The sequence below is a fragment of the Salvelinus namaycush genome, chromosome 12 (assembly GCF_016432855.1).
Source record: "Salvelinus namaycush isolate Seneca chromosome 12, SaNama_1.0, whole genome shotgun sequence".
NCBI lineage: Eukaryota > Metazoa > Chordata > Actinopteri > Salmoniformes > Salmonidae > Salvelinus > Salvelinus namaycush.
This window is the reverse complement of record NC_052318.1, coordinates 36,680,613-36,699,381: the sequence shown is the minus strand read 5'-3', so window position 1 is coordinate 36,699,381 and position 18,769 is coordinate 36,680,613. Positions and strand designations below refer to the sequence as shown.

General features: G+C 43.0%; 1 protein-coding gene across 1 annotated transcript in view; it reads right to left on the bottom strand.

Annotated features, from left to right (window-relative positions):
• Positions 1 to 18,769, bottom strand: part of LOC120057516 (glycine receptor subunit alpha-4-like) — a 50,062-nt gene that overhangs the window by 31,091 nt on the left and 202 nt on the right. Inside the window, exons 2-10 of the mRNA XM_039006113.1 lie at positions 18,589 to 18,713; positions 18,228 to 18,414; positions 14,711 to 14,838; positions 13,740 to 13,807; positions 13,429 to 13,652; positions 13,139 to 13,221; positions 12,802 to 12,939; positions 12,088 to 12,302; positions 11,201 to 11,368 (exon numbers count right to left, since the gene is read on the bottom strand). Of these exons, the coding sequence (XP_038862041.1) occupies positions 11,201 to 11,368; positions 12,088 to 12,302; positions 12,802 to 12,939; positions 13,139 to 13,221; positions 13,429 to 13,652; positions 13,740 to 13,807; positions 14,711 to 14,838; positions 18,228 to 18,414; positions 18,589 to 18,713 (1,336 nt within the window). The remainder of the gene's footprint in view (positions 1 to 11,200; positions 11,369 to 12,087; positions 12,303 to 12,801; positions 12,940 to 13,138; positions 13,222 to 13,428; positions 13,653 to 13,739; positions 13,808 to 14,710; positions 14,839 to 18,227; positions 18,415 to 18,588; positions 18,714 to 18,769) is intronic.

Here is an 18,769-nt window from a genome sequence, read left to right as displayed (position 1 = left end):
CTCTGTTCACAATCACAAACAGACCCCACAGAGCTCCAGGACAGCAACACAATTAGACCTAACCAAATCATGAGAAACAAAGATTATTACTTGACACATTGGAAAGAATTAACAAAAAAACTGAGCAAACTAGAATGCAAACTAGAATGCTTTGGCCCTGAACAAAGAGTACACAGTGGCAGAATACCTGACCACTGTGACTAACCCAATATTAAGGAAAGCTTTGACTATGTACAGACTCAGTGAGCATGTCTTTGCTATTGAGAGAGGCCGGCAGTAGGCAGACCTGGCTCTGAAGAGAAGACAGGCTATGTGCACTCTGTCCACAAAATGAGGTGGAAACTGAGCTGCACTAACCTCCTGCCAAATGCATGACCATATTAGAGACACATATTTCCCCTCAGATTACACAGACCCACAAAGAATTCAAAAATAAATCACATTTTGACAAACTCCCATATCTATTAGGTGAAATACCAGTGTGCCATCAGAGCAGCAAGATTTGTGTCCTGTTGCCACAAGAAAGGGCAACCAGTGAAGAACAAACACCAATGTAAATACAACCCATATTTATGCTTATTTATTTTCCCTTTTGCACATTGTTACAACACTGTACATAGCCATAATAAGACATTTCAAATAGCTCTATTCCTTTGAAACTTGTGAGTGTTATGTTTACTGTTAATTTTTTGTTTATTTCACTTTTGTTTATTATCTATTTTACTTGCTTTGGCAATGTAAACACATGTTTCCCATGCCAATAAAGCCCTTTGAATTGAATTAAATTGAGTAAGTGAGTGGTGGGGAGGGCGTTCAGAATGAGCACTGCAAGCAGGCAGCTGAGCCACATGAGTGAGAGGAGACAGAGCAGCATATGTGCATGTCGTTTTACCAGTTGTAGGTAGGCTATTTAGATTGTCATTATGGAGACACCTATTTCCAACCCTTTTTCCACAAAACTAAATGTACATACCACCTCAACCAGCCTGACTAACCGGTGTCTATGTAGCCTCGCTACTTTTGTAGCCTCGCTACTGTATATAGCCTATAGTCTTTTTACTTTTGTTAGATTTCTTTACTTACCTATTGTTCACCTAATACCTTTTTTTGCACTATTGTTTAGAGCCTGTAAGTAAGCATTTCACTGTAAGGTCTACACCTGTTGTATTCGGCGCACGTGACAAATAAACTTTGACTTGATTGGTTGAGGCCAATCCACCACTGCTTTCACCTTTCCAGGATCCATCTGAATATTGCCCTCAGCAATGGCATATCCCAGAAAGGTGATTGCAGAGCGGTGGAACTCACACTTCTCGGCTTTCACGAACAGTTGATTGTCCAGGAGGCGCTGAAGGACCTGTGTGACATGAAGAACATGTTCTTGTGCAGATTGGGGAAAAAAACAGGATGTCGTCAAGGTACACGAACACAAACCGGTTTAGCATGTCCCGAAGCACATCATTGACCAAAGCCTAGAAAACATGACCTGGTACTCATAATGTCCACTGGCTGTGTTGAAGGCTGTCTTCTACTCATCCCCCTCGCGTATCCAAACCAGGTGGTAGGCATTTCGAAGGTCCAACTTGGAAAATATGGTGGCCCCCTGGAGAGGTTCAAACGCCGAGGAGAGGAGAGGTAAGGGGGGTAACGATTCTTGACAGTAATGTCATTAAGTCCCCGGAAGTCAATGCACGGATGCAGGGTCTTGTCCTTCTTCACAAAGAAAAACCCTGCGCCAACAGGAGATGCAGACAGACGGCCCCAGTGGCCAGAGACTCCTCTATGTACTCTTCCATAGCTTTGGTCTCTGGTCTGGACAGAGAATACAATCGATTCCGAGGTGGTGTAGTGCCTGGGAGAAGAGCAATGGCACAATCATAAGGACGAGGTCATGGTATTCTGTGGGGATAGCAGAGACATCCACAGTCTTGCTAACATCCAGAGGAAGACGACTTGAGGAAGGCTGTGCTGCTTGAAGGCAGTGGGAATGGCAAAATGGGCTCCAACCCAGGATGGAGCTTGTGGTCCAGTCAATCATCGGATTGTGCTTTTAAAGCGAGGAAAATCCCAAAACATGGGGAGATGCAATGAGGAGGAACTGTATTGTCTCACTGTGTTTACCAGAAATCCGTAATTGAACGGGCACAGTACAGACAACAGTTATTATTCATCCTTCGTGAGCATTCCCCAATTGATTACCTAGCTCTTCCCAACTGCATAGGCTCAGGAGTATCCAACTCACCCGTCGTAGATTCCCGAGAGTGCTCGGTTGGCTTCGAATCCTCTCTGAAGAGCTACCTTCGGAAACTTCCGGATTCCCTTGGAGGTGAACGTGCCAAAGCGGGTGCACGAGTGTGCCCGAGACCAGACCTCCTCTCACTCTTGCATTCCCTTAGGCATCCATCAATTTTAATGGTAAGGGCGATGAGGGAGTCCAGATCCATCGGCAATTCCCGAGCAGCTAGCTCATCCTTCACCTCAGATAATCCGTGCAAAAAAGTATCAAAAAGAGACTGCGGATTCCAGGCACTCTCGGCGGCCAACCTGTGAAAATCAGTCCGCATAGTCTGCCACACTACGGGAGTTGACGTAAATCAAGCAGTTTACTGGCCGCCTTTCTCCCAGAAACCGGAGACTCAAATACCTTTCTCACGTCTGCCGTGAATTCCTCCAGATGACCACAAATGGCAGATTGTTGCTCCCAAACTGCCGTAGCCCAAGAGAGCACCCATCCCGACATTAGCGTAATAATATACGCTATCTTCGATCTGTCTGAAGGAAACGAAGATGGCTGTAGCTCAAAAATAAGCGTGCACTGAGAAAGAAAACCCCGGCAGGATTCCCCGAATATCGTTCCGGGGGAGGTAAGCGGGTTTCTCGGGGAGCCGGGATAGGCTGTACAAACTCACCACAGATAGGGGGATTTTTTTTCTCCAGAGGTGGCAGGTAGCCTCTGAGCTAACTCCCTGATTTGCTCCATAATAGCCTTTAACCCATGGTCATGGTATTTCGTCAAGGACCTGAGCCCTTCCAAAAGGCCCTGTACCAGCTCCTCATGTCTCCTAATGGTGGCTTCCTGCAGGGAGACAGCGTGGCGGAGCTGGTCCAAGTCTGCTGGGTCTGTCATGGCCAGTTCGTATTATCAAGGCACTGTCAGGACCCGGTGCGAGAAACAGTCACTAATAATCGTCAGAACCCAGAAGATGAGGCAGACACAGCAGTACTAGAGATGGTGGTTTAATTAAAGAACAAAATCTTCAGGCAAAGAATCTAAATCCACAATGTCCAAACATAAAGCCAAGAAGCACAAAATGGATATCCTCCAAAATACAAAGAAACTCCACAAAGTGGTAAAAACAGCAGGGAAAAACAAACCTCAAAAGACTACTCAAAAATACACAAGAACTAAACCAGAGAACCTCTGGAAAATCCAATAAGAGAATCATATGTTCAGAACAAGGCTTGGGCTGGGGCTGGGTGCTAACATACAAACACTGAGCAAGGAACTGAGGAACACACAGGGTTTAAATACTAACAAGGGAACGACACACAGGTGCAAACAATAATTAGAGCAAGGAAAAACAAAAGGTACAAAAAAGGTGCAATGGGGACATCTAGTGACCAAAACCTGAACAGTCCTGGCCAAAACCTGACAGAATCCCCCTCCTAGGAACGGCTCCTGACGTTCCTACCAGCCTTCTCAGGGTGGAGGGTCCTGAACTGACGAATGAGGTCAGGGTCCAGTATGTCCTTGGCAGGAACCCAGGAGCGCTCCTCGGGACCGTAGCCTTCCCAGTCCACCAGATACTGCCAGGACCGCTGCACCCGGCGGGAATCCAGTATCCGGTGGACGGTATAAGCCGACTGGCCACCGATGACACGGGGCGGAGGGGGAGGTCTGCCTGCCGGGATAAGGGGAGAAAAAACAACAGGTTTTAATAAAGAAATGTGAAATGTTGGATTGATCTTAAGGGATCTGGGTAAGTGCAGGCGAAAAGTAACGGGATTGACTCTCCTGGCAATCTTAAAGGGACCGATGAATCTCTGGGACAGCTTGCGAGACTCCACCCGTAGCGGTAAGTTCTTTGTTGAGAGCCATACTCTCTGGCCGGGGTACAGGGTAGGACCGGGACGGCGACGTCTGTTGGCTTGTCGTTGGTACTGCTGTGAGGAACGCAGAAGATTAAGACGTGCCTTCTTCCACGTAAGCCGACAGCGTCTGATGAACCTCGAGGCTGAAGGCACTCTGACTTCTGCCTCCTGGTCCGGGAACAATAGAGGAGCATAGCCAAACTGACACTCATGCGGGGATATACCAGTGGAGGAGGAGCACAAGGTGTTGTGCGCGTACTCGGCCCAAACAATGAAGGATGACCATGTGGACGGGTTGTTGGAAACCATACATCTGAGGGTGGTTTCCAGCTCCTGATTCATCCTCTCAGTTTGGCCGTTGGACTCCGGATGGTACCCTGAAGATAAACTGGCCGTGGCCCCTATGAGTTGGCAGAAGGCCTTCCAAAACCTTGAGGCGAACTGGGGACCTCTGTCGGAAACCATATCTTGCGGAATGCCAAAGACTCGGAACACATGGTTAATCACCAACTCAGCTGTTTCCTTGGCAGAAGGTAATTTGGTCAAGGGAACAAACCTGGCCGCCTTAGAAAACCTGTCGATGATGACTAGGATCGTAGTATTACCATGGGACGGAGGAAGGCCAGTAATAAAGTCCAACGAGATATGGGACCAGGGTCGGTGGGGAATAGATAAAGGGTGAAGGAGTCCTTGAGGGCGGAGGTGAGAAGATTTGCCCTGGCAGCACACGGAACAGGCCTTGACGAAAGTGGCAACGTCTTCTTTTATGGTGGGCCACCAGAACTTACGCTGGATGAACTCCAAGGTGCGACCTACGCCCGGGTGACAGGTGAGGCGAGAGGAGTGCCCCCACAGAAGGACTTGGGACCTTGCTGCCTTGGGAACAAACAACCGATTGGCAGGACCTCCTCCAGGGCCCGGTTCGATGGCTTGAGCTTGTTTCACGGTATCCTCCACTTGCCACGAGATCGGAGCCACGATCTTAGCGGCAGGAAGGACAGTCATGTCAGTATCTTCTCGAATGGCAGGAGAGTAGATTCGTGACAAGGCGTCCGGTTTGAGATTCTTCGACCCGGGTCTATAGGTGAGGATAAACTGAAATCGGCTGAAGAAAAGAGACCATCGAGCTTGTCTGGAGTTCAACCGCTTCGCCTGCTGGATATACTCCAGATTTTTGTGGTCCGTAAGCACTTGAAACGGTTGAGAAGCCCCCTCGAGCCAGTGTCTCCATTCCTTCAATGCCATCTTAACCGCTAGGAGTTCACGATCCCCCACATCGTAATTCCTCTCGGCCGGGGTAAGCCGGTGAGAGAAGAAGGCGCAAGGATGAAGCTTCTTGTCTTCACCCCTCTGAGACAGGACAGCTCCAACACCAACCTCTGATGCGTCTACCTCCACCACAAAAGGTTCATCCGCCGTTGGTAGTGTCAGGATGGGAGCAGAGAGGATGCGCTGCTTGAGTCCTTGGAAGGCCGTCTCAGCTTCTCTTCCCCACAGAAACCTTGTGTTGCCACCCTTGGTTACAGCTGAGAGAGGGGCTGCCACCGAGCTGAAGTTCTTGATGAACTTGCGGTAAAAGTTGGTGAAGCCCAGGAAACGCTGAACTTCCTTAACGGACTTGGGGGTGGGCCAATCCGCTACCGCCCCTACCTTCTTGGGGTCCATCTGGACTCGACCGGGTTCCACTATAAATCCCAGGAATTGTACTCGAGAGGAATGGAATTCACACTTTTCCGGCTTAACGTACAAATGGCTGTCTAGGAGGCGTTTGAGCACTTGTCTGACATGCTTAGTGTGTTCTTGAAGGGAGCTCGAAAAGATGAGGATGTCATCCAAGTAAACAAACACGAAGATGTTAAGCATATCCCTAAGCACATCGTTTATGAGCGCTTGGAACACAGCCGGGGCGTTGGTCAGGCCGAAGGGCATCACCGAGTATTCGTAGTGACCAGTAGGCGTGTTGAAAGCGGTCTTCCACTCGTCCCCGGGTTTGATCCGCACAAGATGGTATGCGTTCCGCAGGTCAAGCTTAGTGAAGACAACTGCTTCCTGGAGCAGCTCAAAGGCTGTGGCCATAAGGGGTAGCGGGTAGCGGTTACGGACGGTTATGGCATTGAGTCCCCGGTAGTCGATGCAAGGTCGTAATCCACCGTCTTTCTTGGCCACAAAGAAAAACCCTGCTCCCGCCGGCGAGGTAGATGGACGCATGAGGCCTGCTGCCAGAGCGTCCTTGATGTAGGTATCCATAGCAGCTCGTTCGGGAGGAGAAAGGGAAAAGATCCGACCCCTGGGAGGGCAGGTCCCCGGAAACAGGTCGATGGTGCAATCGTAAGGTCTATGGGGTGGTAGTTTGGTGGCCCTCTGTTTGCTAAATACCGGTTTGAGGTCATGGTAACACTCGGGAACTCGGGACAGGTCGATGAATTCTAGAGACTCGGGAGGGGAACTCGGGGAACTCGGGAAGATACAAGTGGCTTGGCACGTAGGACCCCACTGCTTGATAGTGCCCACAGACCAGTCGATGTGAGGGTTATGGCTGTGAAGCCAGGGGTAACCAAGGACGAGAGGGAACTCGGAACAGGAGATCAGATGAAAGTTCATCACTTCCTGGTGTTGGGAAACTGAAAGTCGCAAGGGGGTAGTGCTTCTGTCAGGACCCGGTGCGAGAAACAGTCACTAATAATCGTCAGAACCCAGAAGATGAGGCAGACACAGCAGTACTAGAGATGGTGGTTTAATTAAAGAACAAAATCTTCAGGCAAAGAATCTAAATCCACAATGTCCAAACATAAAGCCAAGAAGCACAAAATGGATATCCTCCAAAATACAAAGAAACTCCACAAAGTGGTAAAAACAGCAGGGAAAAACAAACCTCAAAAGACTACTCAAAAATACACAAGAACTAAACCAGAGAACCTCTGGAAAATCCAATAAGAGAATCATATGTTCAGAACAAGGCTTGGGCTGGGGCTGGGTGCTAACATACAAACACTGAGCAAGGAACTGAGGAACACACAGGGTTTAAATACTAACAAGGGAACGACACACAGGTGCAAACAATAATTAGAGCAAGGAAAAACAAAAGGTACAAAAAAGGTGCAATGGGGACATCTAGTGACCAAAACCTGAACAGTCCTGGCCAAAACCTGACAGGCACAAGGCGAGACCCAGATGCAGACACAGGAGGCAGATGGTTAGAGTCTTACAATGTTTAATAATTCAAAGGGGTAGGCAAGAGAATGGTCATGGACAGGCAAAAAGGTCAAAACCAGATCACAGTCCAGGAGGTACAGAGTGGCAGAGAGGTTTGTGGTCAAGGCAAGCAGAATGGTCAGGAAGGCAGATACAGAGTCCATAAATAGGCAAGGGTCAAAACCAGGAGGACTAGAAAAAGGAGAATAGCAAAAGGGAGTACAGGGAAAACACGCTGGTTGACTTGACTAAACATACAAGACAAACTGGCACAGAGCGACAGGAAACACAGGGATAAATACATTGGGGAAAATAAGTGACACCTGGAGGGGGTGGAGACAATCACAGGAACAAGTGAAACAGATCAGGGCGTGACACCTGGAGCTGTCAAACGGATTTAATCAGTGGTGGAAAAAGTACCCGTGAAATTCACCCAGTGAAATACTACCTGAGTAAAAATCTAAAAGGATTTGGTTTTAAATATACTTAATTTTTAAAAGTAAATGTAATTGCTAAAATATACTTAAGTATCAAAAGTAAAAGTATAAATCATTTCAAATTCTTTATATTAAGAAAACCAGACGGCACCATTTTCTTGTTTTTATTTATTTATGGATAGTCACGGGCTATTGCCATCACTCAGACATAATTTACAAATGAAGCATGCGTGTTTAGTGAGTCCGCCAGATCAGAGGCTGTAGGGATGACCAAGGATGTTCTATTGATAAGTGCAGGATTTTGACAAATTTCCTGTCCTGCTGAGCATTTAAAATATAACGAGTACTTTTGGGTGTCAGTGAAAATGGATGGAGTAAAAAGTACATACTTCACTACATTCCTAGTAAAAGTTGTCAAAAATATAAATAGTAAAGTACAGATACTCTGCAAAAAACGACTTAAGTAGTACTATTACTTAAGTACTTTACACCACTTGATTTAATAAATAGGCTATTTTATAACTTCAGTTTATTGTTGTTGTAGCCTTGTGTTATTATGCAATTATTAATGCCAATGTTTAGTAAATTAAATTGAAAGTTATTAATTGTGATCATGGTTACAGTTCTATCACAATTTTTTATATAATTTTTAATAGAATGCATTAGATTGAAGGTAACAGTCAGTCAGATTAGGCTACAGGTAAAGAAAACACTGGCTGTTGTTGACAAGCATAGGCCTAGTCAGTTCATATCCATATAATTAAAATTTGATTCAGTGATTGAAATGATGACCCTATTCCAAAAGGCTATTGGGCAATGGAAGCACTTCTTACGTCAATCTCCTCACTATTCATGTTGAATAAATTAGTCTGTCAATTTGAACTAAGCAAGCTGCTAAATCATTCATCTTACCTACATCTTGCCTAGGCTACTATAGGCTATCTGACATGAGATGTAGGCCTATCAGGCGTTATAGGCTACCTGCATCTAGCTAGCCAAACCATAGCAAAGTTGAATTACAATCATAAACCCAGATTTTAGTCAGTAGGCCGAGCCTATGCCTATGGAAATGACAAGTCAATCTAGCAAATAGGCCATTTATAACGGTTTGTAGTCATAACATCTGGCACATAATAAGGGCACAATTGCTAGAAAATAGCCTAACATTTTGTAATGACTTTCCTCTTCTTCTGACGAGGAGTAAGAGATATCGGACCAATGTGCAGCGTGGTAAGTGTCCATTTTAATATATAAAACTGAACACTACAAAAATACAAAATAACAAAGTGAATGAACAAACGAAAAATCGAAACAGTCCCGTATGGTACAGACACAGGAAACAACCACCCACCAAACACAATAGAAAACAGGCTACCTAAATATGGCTCCCAATCAGAGACAACGACTGACACCTGCCTCTGATTGAGAACCATACTAGGCCAAACACATAGAAATATAACAACAGAACAAAACATAGAAAAACAACATAGAATGCCCACCCCAACTCACGCCCTGACCAACTAAAATAAAGACATAAAAAAGGAACTAAGGTCAGAACGTGACACATTAGTTTTTTAAAGTTTAATAAGGGCAAATTATATTTTCTCTTGCAACATATTCAAATTCCTTTATTAGTCACATTATAGCTTACTAGACTGATTATTTTGATGGAAAACCTTCTTTGGTCGTTAGAAGTTAAGTCGATATCCCTTCTTATTTCACTCAATAACGTTATTGAAAAAGGGTTTATTGGCTAAATGTGGCAACTTCTCTCTTGCTGTGAAAAAACCCCATCTTGGCTAGCTTTCAGGGCGTTTTGAGTAGTCATTGGGCTAGAAATTTTAACTAGACCGGGTAACTATGGGGCAGAACATACGAGGTTGGCTTAGATTATTGACATGTAAACTATATTTAATTTCCAATGTTTATTAAAAACATAAAAACATTTGCACAATGAGCACTTGTTGTCTCTCAAATACTTTGTTACAGTTGTTTGTTAGCTAGCTAGCAAATGTTTTGCCATATTAGCATTGACATGAAATCAATCAAAACACCTCAAAACAAGACGTGTTATAAAGAACAAGATGAAACCAGCCTCTTACGATTCACCACATGGCCATTTCTTGCCATTCTTGCTAGCAATCTGGCCACCCAGAATCACAATAGCTGACTTCTGCCCAATGGAAGCTCGCACATCGTTTTCATGACGTTGTCAGCTAACCCGTCTATAGGCTTACAATTTGTCAAGCACAAATGACTATCTCACAATTTTAACTGTAGTTTGTTTATGAGTCTAAAAATATTTAATTGATGGTTAAAGTAATTGATCCATTGTCAAATGCACCGTTAAAGGATTTAACAATTTAAAGTATTTTATTGAGGTGAACCGTTTGTGAACCTGTTTTTGCCATTGGGCCTGGGCATCAGACTCCAGATCTTTATTGCAGAGTTATGTCAATGAGGTGGTCGGTTTTCAATTGGCTTACACTTATCATATGGTTTGTGCAGGCTGAAATATGGTGCGTTTGGATGCTATCGGAAACTTTAAGATTTGTAACGAGCATTCGTTGTTACACCCCTGTAATTACAGACTGCAATTACCACCAGTTACAGTTGTTATTACAGTGTAACTATGAATTATTACAATTAATAACAATACTTGTTACAATGTAACTATTACACTATAATAACGACTACTTAAAATGAAGTGTTACCAGAATTGTCATAATATTGTGGGCAGGCTAGCTCTGGAGCGACACACAAACTACTACCACAATTCAGTTAAATAATTCCTGACAATATTTTCTTTTGATCATTCTCTTTTGCGTTACTTGTTTATTTTCATATTTGTCTCATTATTTTGAGATGCAAAGGGAAACGGCAAGCTAAGCTGTTGTGCAGAGCACTTATAGCCAGAAGAAGAAAGAAAAGGACTTGAATTTAGCACAGGCCAGTGGATCTGTGGATCTCCCAGCATGAGATACGACAGCCAGCTGAACTGTGTAGCTGCTGCATAACTGGGCTTAGATGGAATAGCAGGCGACAGCAGCCTGAGGGGGTGGGCTGCACAGGGGCTTGTACCAATGATTTATACACTAGATGACTGATAGGAGGGCACTGAGTTGAAGCCACCATGCCGCCATCTTGGCACTCCCCCACCATTGTAAAAAAAACATTTTGGAAGCTATAGAAATGCATTTATTAATGTCTACATTTGTTTTTGCCAAATGTATTCTATTACAGACACCTTAATGCATACTGTTTTGTAATACTAATCTTACTGACACTACAACATTTAAATACTTAAATACATACATTTTGTCCTTGAAACATTTAATTGAAATACTGCACAATTCCATTCATTCCTATGGAGGATTGCTTTTACTGGGGAGTGCAAATATGGCTACCCAGTGGCGTCAAAGCCTCTCAATGGCCAATATATAGCATCAGCAATGCAATGTTTATATACATCATTGTACTGTACTCACAGTTCTCTGCCGCTGTTGTTCTTTGATCCTTTTCCTCAGTCTGAAGAACTCTTTGTGTTGCCGTGAAACAAAGTTTACTGCTGCATATTCCAGCAGTGCAGCGAACACAAAAAGAAGACACACAGCCATCCAGATATCAATGGCCTTCACATAAGACACCTACACAACCCACAAAATAAATTAATAATGGTTAGAATCACAACTTTTACATGCAGGTAAACAACACGGTGATGGTGCTCTTAGTACAGGAACGTTCCCACCACTGAAATAATGTGGGGGCCTCCCGATAGGCTCAGTGGTCTAAGGCATTGCATCGCAATGCTAGCTGTGCCACTAGAGATCCTGGGTTCGAGTCCAGGCTCTGTCACTGCCGGCCGCGACCGGGAGACCCATGGGGCAGCGCACAATTGGTCCAGTATTATCCGGGTTAGGGGAGGGTTTGGCCGGCAGGGATGTCCTTGATCCATCGTGCACTAGCGACTCCTGTAGCGGGCTGGGCGCAGTGCACGCTGACATGGTCGCCAGGTGTACGGTGTTTCCTCCGACACATTGGTGCGGCTGGCTTCCGGGTTAAGTGGGCATTGTGTCAAGAAGCAGTGCGGCTTGGCTGGGTTGTGTTTCGGAGGACGCACGGCTCTCGACCTTCGCCTCTCCCGAGTCTGTACGGGAGTTGCAGCGATGAGACAAGACTGTAACTACCAATTGGATACCACGAAAAAGGGGTAAAAAATAAAATAAATAATGTGTGATAATTGGGTAATAAGTATAGAACTGGTAGTTTCTGAGTTAAAACATATTTTTAAATAAATGTTTATTGACTATATGTTGGTTGTCCAAACAGAACACCTGAGCAGAATACAATATAATTTCTCTCTGACCTTAGGCAGGGATGCCCTGGACCCAGAGCTTTGGGTTGTCATGGTGAGCACTGTGGTGATACCAAGGCCCACTCTAGCCGGGGCGGCGTCCATGTTGATCCAGAAGGAGACCCAGGAGAGGATAACGGTTAGCAGGCTGGGGATGTACATCTGGATCAGGTAGTAGCCCATCTGTCTCTCCAGGTGGAACTTTACCTCGATGCAGGCAAATTTACCTGCCAGCATGCCAGATGGTTGGAGATGACATTTTTTATTTTATTTTTATTTCACCTTTATTTAACCAGGTAGGCCAGTTGAGAACAAGTTCTCATTTACAACTGCGAGCTGCGACACTGTCATAACCTCTTAAGGATTGGACCCTTTAAAAAAATGTTTTTGCCTAAAATGACATACCCATATCTAACTGCCTGTAGCTCAGGACCTGAAGCAAGGATATGCATATTCTTGATACCATTTGAAAGCAAACACTTTGAAGTTTGTGGAAATGTGAAATGAATGTAGGAGAATATAACACATTAGACCCCCCCATCTTTGAAATGCAAGTGAAAGGCCAAAATGTATGTCTATGTCCTGGGAAATGTTCTTGTTACTTACAACCTCATGCTAATCACATTAGCCTACGTTAGCTCAAACGTCCCGCGCGGGGACACCGATCCTGTAGAGGTTTTAAGCAAAGTGTGGCAATAGCATACCATTTGGGAGTCCAGAATCTACCTGTGTTGTAGTGCTTGGTGCAGTAGCCCAAGTCTTTCTCCTCTTTCAACACAAACTGAGGAAGCATCAGGTCATCAGCCACCTGGACAGGACCAATGTCCAGCCACTGGAAACACAGGTCATTCATGGTGTAGCCAACTAGAGCACAGAGGAGAAGAAGGGAGAACATGGGTTTCTTTTATTCATGGTATAGCCAGCGACAGAGGGAGTTTATTTATAAAGTTGTCAACAGCAAAAGCCTGTCTAGTCAAGTGTAGAGAATGGGGAAAAAGAGGCATCAGGGAGTGAAACTAGCCAAGTGCAAAGAATAGATAAAAAGAGGGAAAAGAAAACTCACAGCTTTCCAGCTGCATAGAGCATGTCTGAATGTCCATGGGGAAATTCATCAGATCCATGGGGCAGGACAGGATCAGAGTTAACCTGGCTCACAGAACCAGGAGCACATAGTGAGAAGATGAATCGAAGACAGGTATGGGGAGCTTTGTACAATCTAACATTACCTGTGGCTTCAAATTGAGTGTAGAAAGTCAAAGATGTGAACTTTTGCTAATTATTGTTACTGATCACGTTATAACATTTTATTATCTATCATTATGAGGAGACTACTGTTTTAGAGACACTGGTCACCTGATACTGTAGAGGACATTCCCATCTTGAAATATCCGCAGCAGTTTGTTGTCTGTGGTGACTTCGTGAAAGTTTGCCCCCTTTTCATTGGCAAAGAAAAGGTCAGGTTTCCAGATGGAGTCCAACATGGAAGGATCCAGGTCCAGAGAGTCATCAGGGTACTCCTTATAGGCCAGTCGCGGGTCGTTCCATTGTTGACGTAGAAACACATTGAGACGATAATCCTATGGTAGTTATTGTATAAAAGAGACTATTAAATGGAGCGAACAGCCACTGTTTGGATGAAAGGTGGATAGTGAAAAGACCCTCACCATTGTGGTTTCTGTGATGGATCCAAAGCTGTTGATGAAGAGGTTAATGGTGACGTTCACAGGAGGACCTGAAAAATCGTCCATAAGAAACTCAGCCATTCATATGTGATATATCTGTAATATAAATATAAATGCCATGTTTCACTTTATGCTGCTTTCTGAAACAGGCAGTGTTCTTAGCTTCAGATGTACAGTAAAATGCATTACTTATACATGTTCATTCATACATGTTTATTATCTCACTGAAAAGATGCAGCATCTGTGGCAAACACAAACTGATCAGAAAACATTTTCAGGTCTACAGTATCTAAATTGCAATGACATGAGGATTGTATTGTCTACGATTGCATAATGGAATAACAGCTCTCTTACATGCATATTGGGGCAAGTTGTCTTGTATTAGATTGAGTTATCACAAACAGACAGAATAAAATGGTGTTGTCATTTCCAATACACTCCCATTAGTATATTGCATCTCTCAACTACTGACATCCTACATTTTTCATAATATAATTTCCTAAGAGGGTATAATTTATTAATTCTACTTGAGTTACATTAGTGTATTTATAGACATCAGCAGGGAGTTACCCTGCAAGGCATGTACTGGCATATTTCAGTGATGTGGAGCAAGCATGAAATATATATGACGAGATGTGACCCCTGAGAAATGAAGAGGAAGTATGTCAGAGGGAATCTGCTGGCTTCGCTGGCTGTGAAGAAACAAAATGAACTAGGCCTGTGGGTGAACATGCATTCAAAATGACACTTCTAACCAAAAACAAACACTCTGAGTTATTCTGGGTTCAAGTACCACAATAAATAGAAAGTGGAAATCTTTCTGATTTATGTCACATTGTGTCTTAGATTTATTCTGTAAAACTACTGTACTATACCCACCTGTTTAGGGTGTACTATACTGTAATGTTTATTACTGTACTGCGTAATCTACTGTACTATGTATTGCAATATACCTTTGAAGTTGGGTCTAATGCGGGCGTCATACCCAGATGTCCTTCCCATAAGTTTATCCAGGAAGTCAGATGGGGAAGGGGCCTTCCCTACCCTGCTAGGTAGCTTAATCTCCTTACAGGACCCAGGCCTGCCAAAGGGGAGGAGGAAACCGTGAGAGGAAAAGCAGGAGTGCTATTATCTGGAACTGATGGGCAACTACTGCTTCAGATGATGGCCATGATAAAGGGATTTGATTCATACAGGTGAAGGTGAGAAGTTACACTCTGTATCTCAAGTGATTTTCTGCTAAAATATTTCTCAGAAAATATAAGGAAATAAGATATGCTCTTTGTATTTGCCATCTTTTTGTAATGAACCACATGCACTAAAGTAAAGTTGTTTTTGGTAATACAATTGTAATATTCATATAATTACAATTAAAAGGATGGTACTTCAGTGGGAGTGATCAGTTATATATTATATTGAAATTAGAAACACGCAGGTCATGTAGCTTGCCCCTTTATGTAGACTGTTGTATATCTCATCCAATGGACAAAATCCTATCTCCACTGTGTCTTTCCCAACATTCCAAATCGTCTCTTTCCGTCTCTCAGCAGTTTACAAATCCTAGTTATTGCTCATTTCTTTTACAAAATGCAATGTAAAACATGTTTAGCTCATCACCTCAATAAAATATATATGTTACATGTGTTCCTTAGGCACATTTAAATAACATGAACCTTTCAAATAACTATATTTCTCTGTAGGTAATTAGCCTGATTTTCATATAATTGGCAAAACATTGTAAATTCCCTATGGTTCAACAACTTCTCTCACTTCAAAAGTAGCTGATCTATATTTCTTCATTTGATTACACATTATAAATGTACACTGAAACAACATATTTAGTTTTTTTTTTGTCTCCTCCCCAATTTTACTCAAAACAGCCAGAGGCATAGGCCATAATAAAACAATAATAAGTACCTAAAGGCTTAGTAAGCCTAAGGGCAAGACAATAATTAGATGTGTCTTACCTGCCTTGTAGAAAGCAGACAGACGAAACCCATACCATCCATGGGACTAGTGAAAGCATTCTCTGCTTACAGCAATACACATCAAATAAAGGACAATTTTATTAAGTATTCAGAGGCATATAACTCAGTGAAGAGTCTGTGAACCTATGCAGAGAACCATGGTATTGCTCCGCTACCCAGACAAATCCTTATGGAGCTCTCTGAACCTCCCGCTCTCTGCAGGTGTAACATCCAAGACGATGCTTGTCTATAACTCAAGGTCTGGGGAAGTTTTGCTATATGAGAGTTTGTGTGGAAGACCACAAGCTTTATCTCTTTTTCATAGCCACATGCATGCTGCAGGAATTACGTCAGGAATATTTAAAGAGACAGCAGCATTTTAGACTCTCTTTTCAGTGCACTTTTGGGCCCAAAATACCTTGAGATTTTATCTTATGATGGCTTTAGACTTTGAGCACAGTTTGGATCCACACTCTTATGATGGCATTTTATGTGGAATAAATCCTTTTTTCCCCCCACAAGTAAAAACACATTCATAACAGAGAACGTGGACATACATTCCCCAAATATATATTTATAGATACTTCCATTATTAAAATAGTAATTCATTTCAATAATTATTTATTAAATAAATATTAATTGGTAAAAAGGATTTTGATTTTGAAGTCTAGCATGAGAAGAGGGGCACTCAAGGCAGTCAAATGCAAGAGTCAAATAAAAATGGGCAAAAGGGGAAGATATTTTGCATATTTCTTTCTTATGAGAAATGTTAGTTGTCTCAACTAGTTAATTAAACTCTCCCTCGAAGGGTTACATTTTCTGTTCACAGGTTAATCACTTCAGTATCTTTGAACACCTAGATAAATTACAACACCTATATGTAGTAACCCCCCCCCCCCCAAAAAAAAAATATATATTAAAAATAAAGACACTTCCCTTTTACCACCAGTACAAACTTTGCTGATAAATACTTTGAGGGAAAATGTACATGATATGATTGTGTAGTTGTCTCACCTAGCTATAGTATCATAAGATGAATGCATTAATTGTAAGTCTCTCTGGATAAGAGAGTCTGCTAAATTACTAAAATATAAATGTAACTCAGATTTATAGTAAAAGTCAGACATAAGGCGGCAATACATTTCACACAGTTTTAAAAAATAGTAATTATGCCTACGACTACCTTAGCAACAGGGATGTTAGCTGCACATGTTGTCATAAGACCTTTCCCTCACATCTGTAAGACCTTTCCCACCTTCCCACAGGAAGGTGTTTAAGAGCCAAAGTGTCAGTGGATGGGGAAAAATCATTACAATCATGCAGTAAGTTTTCTGCACGTAAAACAATTTCCAGTTCCATAGTGGTTAAGTAGGCCGGCCTTAATTTTAATGTGGCAGCCTTCTTTAGAGCATAACGTATTCTGCAGAGCATACTGCAGACCTACTTTACCAGTGAGTGGTTCTGTATGCTATAACCCGCACAGGTCAGGTACTCTCTGAGCAGGACTGCCTGTTCCCAGCGACTCCAAGGAGAGCCATGGCACTTTTACCAAGCCAGGAACAGTCTGTAGGAGCAGTGCAGGCAGGTTAGTAGTGATGGTTGAAATTTGGGAATGGCTCTTTTGATTAACTAAACTGTGTTTCAACATGGTGAAACCTTGCATAATAGATTCCAAATTTGAGCTTGTGTAATTTAATTACCAACATTTCAACGATGCGAAACCGTGATGTCTTAATAAAGTACATTTCCAAGAAAATGTGTATCAAAGTGCTAGACTATAGTGCTAACATCCCATATCAGAACCAGTTCCCCTAACTGAGAGGTCATATCTTTGGACATAATAATGCAAATCGTAGGATAATTCAAAATATTTTTATTGCAGCCTTTAACATAATGAACTGCTCTGATCACACTGAAAAATAACCTCCACGTACCAGTATATTGTTAGTACTTTGTACACCGTCATCTGTATTCCCGGGATGAACAATTTCACCTTGATCACAAAATGCAACATTTAAACTATAGATTGATTAGACAGGGTGAATATTACTATTCACTATCTTGAATAGAAAATAAAAAAAACAGATGCATGTGATATAAATTACCAACATTGAAAATATTCCAGCGACATGAAATGTACATGTACAGAGTAGATGTGTCAGAGAGTCTCCCTTTTCTTTTCAAATGTATCATCATATTAGGGTCTGCCAAAGCCTGGCGATGACTGTGAAAGTTCAAAGCCTTCATGAGTAGTGACAGCGTACATCTCCCAGCATAGGCTCAGCCTCCCCAGAGGAGAGAAGACTCAGTCGTCGTGAATGTTGAAGAGCTTAGCCACTTCATTCAGATCGGCATGTTCCTCTCCATCTTTGATGATCTGCAAAGACATGAATGCAAAGCAAATCAGTCTATATTTAACTCTGTTTTCAACTTCACTTTGGTGACACTAAAAGTGTTAGAACAGAGAAAATATTTATCCTCAGACATTTGTGACGGTTCTCACTTTCCTTGCGACGGGCATTCTGTTGAACACGTTCCACAGGATAATGCCGACCACCACTTTGTGCCTACCACCACTTTGTCTCGGAGATAGAAGTTCACTCCTTTCCCGTAGTCGTCCTTCTGCTGGGGTATTGGAGGGGGTGCACAGGTGGAAGAGGCTACAGGGCTACTGGTCATCCCCTCAGTCTCTCTCAACGGATTCCAGTTATTACAGCAATCAGAGGAAAGACGCTCAGTCTATGTCTTCAAATCAATTGTTTTGGGGGGATATTAAATATTTATTCTTGATTTGTAAAGTACACAGAGGTCCTTCTGTAGAATCAGATGTTGACTGTAAATCAGTATATTGTGGAAGGTCATACCTGACTTCTCTGTGGCAGCTTTGGGGGTGTTCTTAGCAGTGGCTTTGGCAAACACTCCAACACTTGGAAGGTTACTCTCTACTATCCCAATGGACTCATAGCCTACATCAGGCCCCAGGTCACTACTGTGGGACGCAATAGGACATGAGATACATAGTCAGGGTTCAGAGGTCAACGGAGA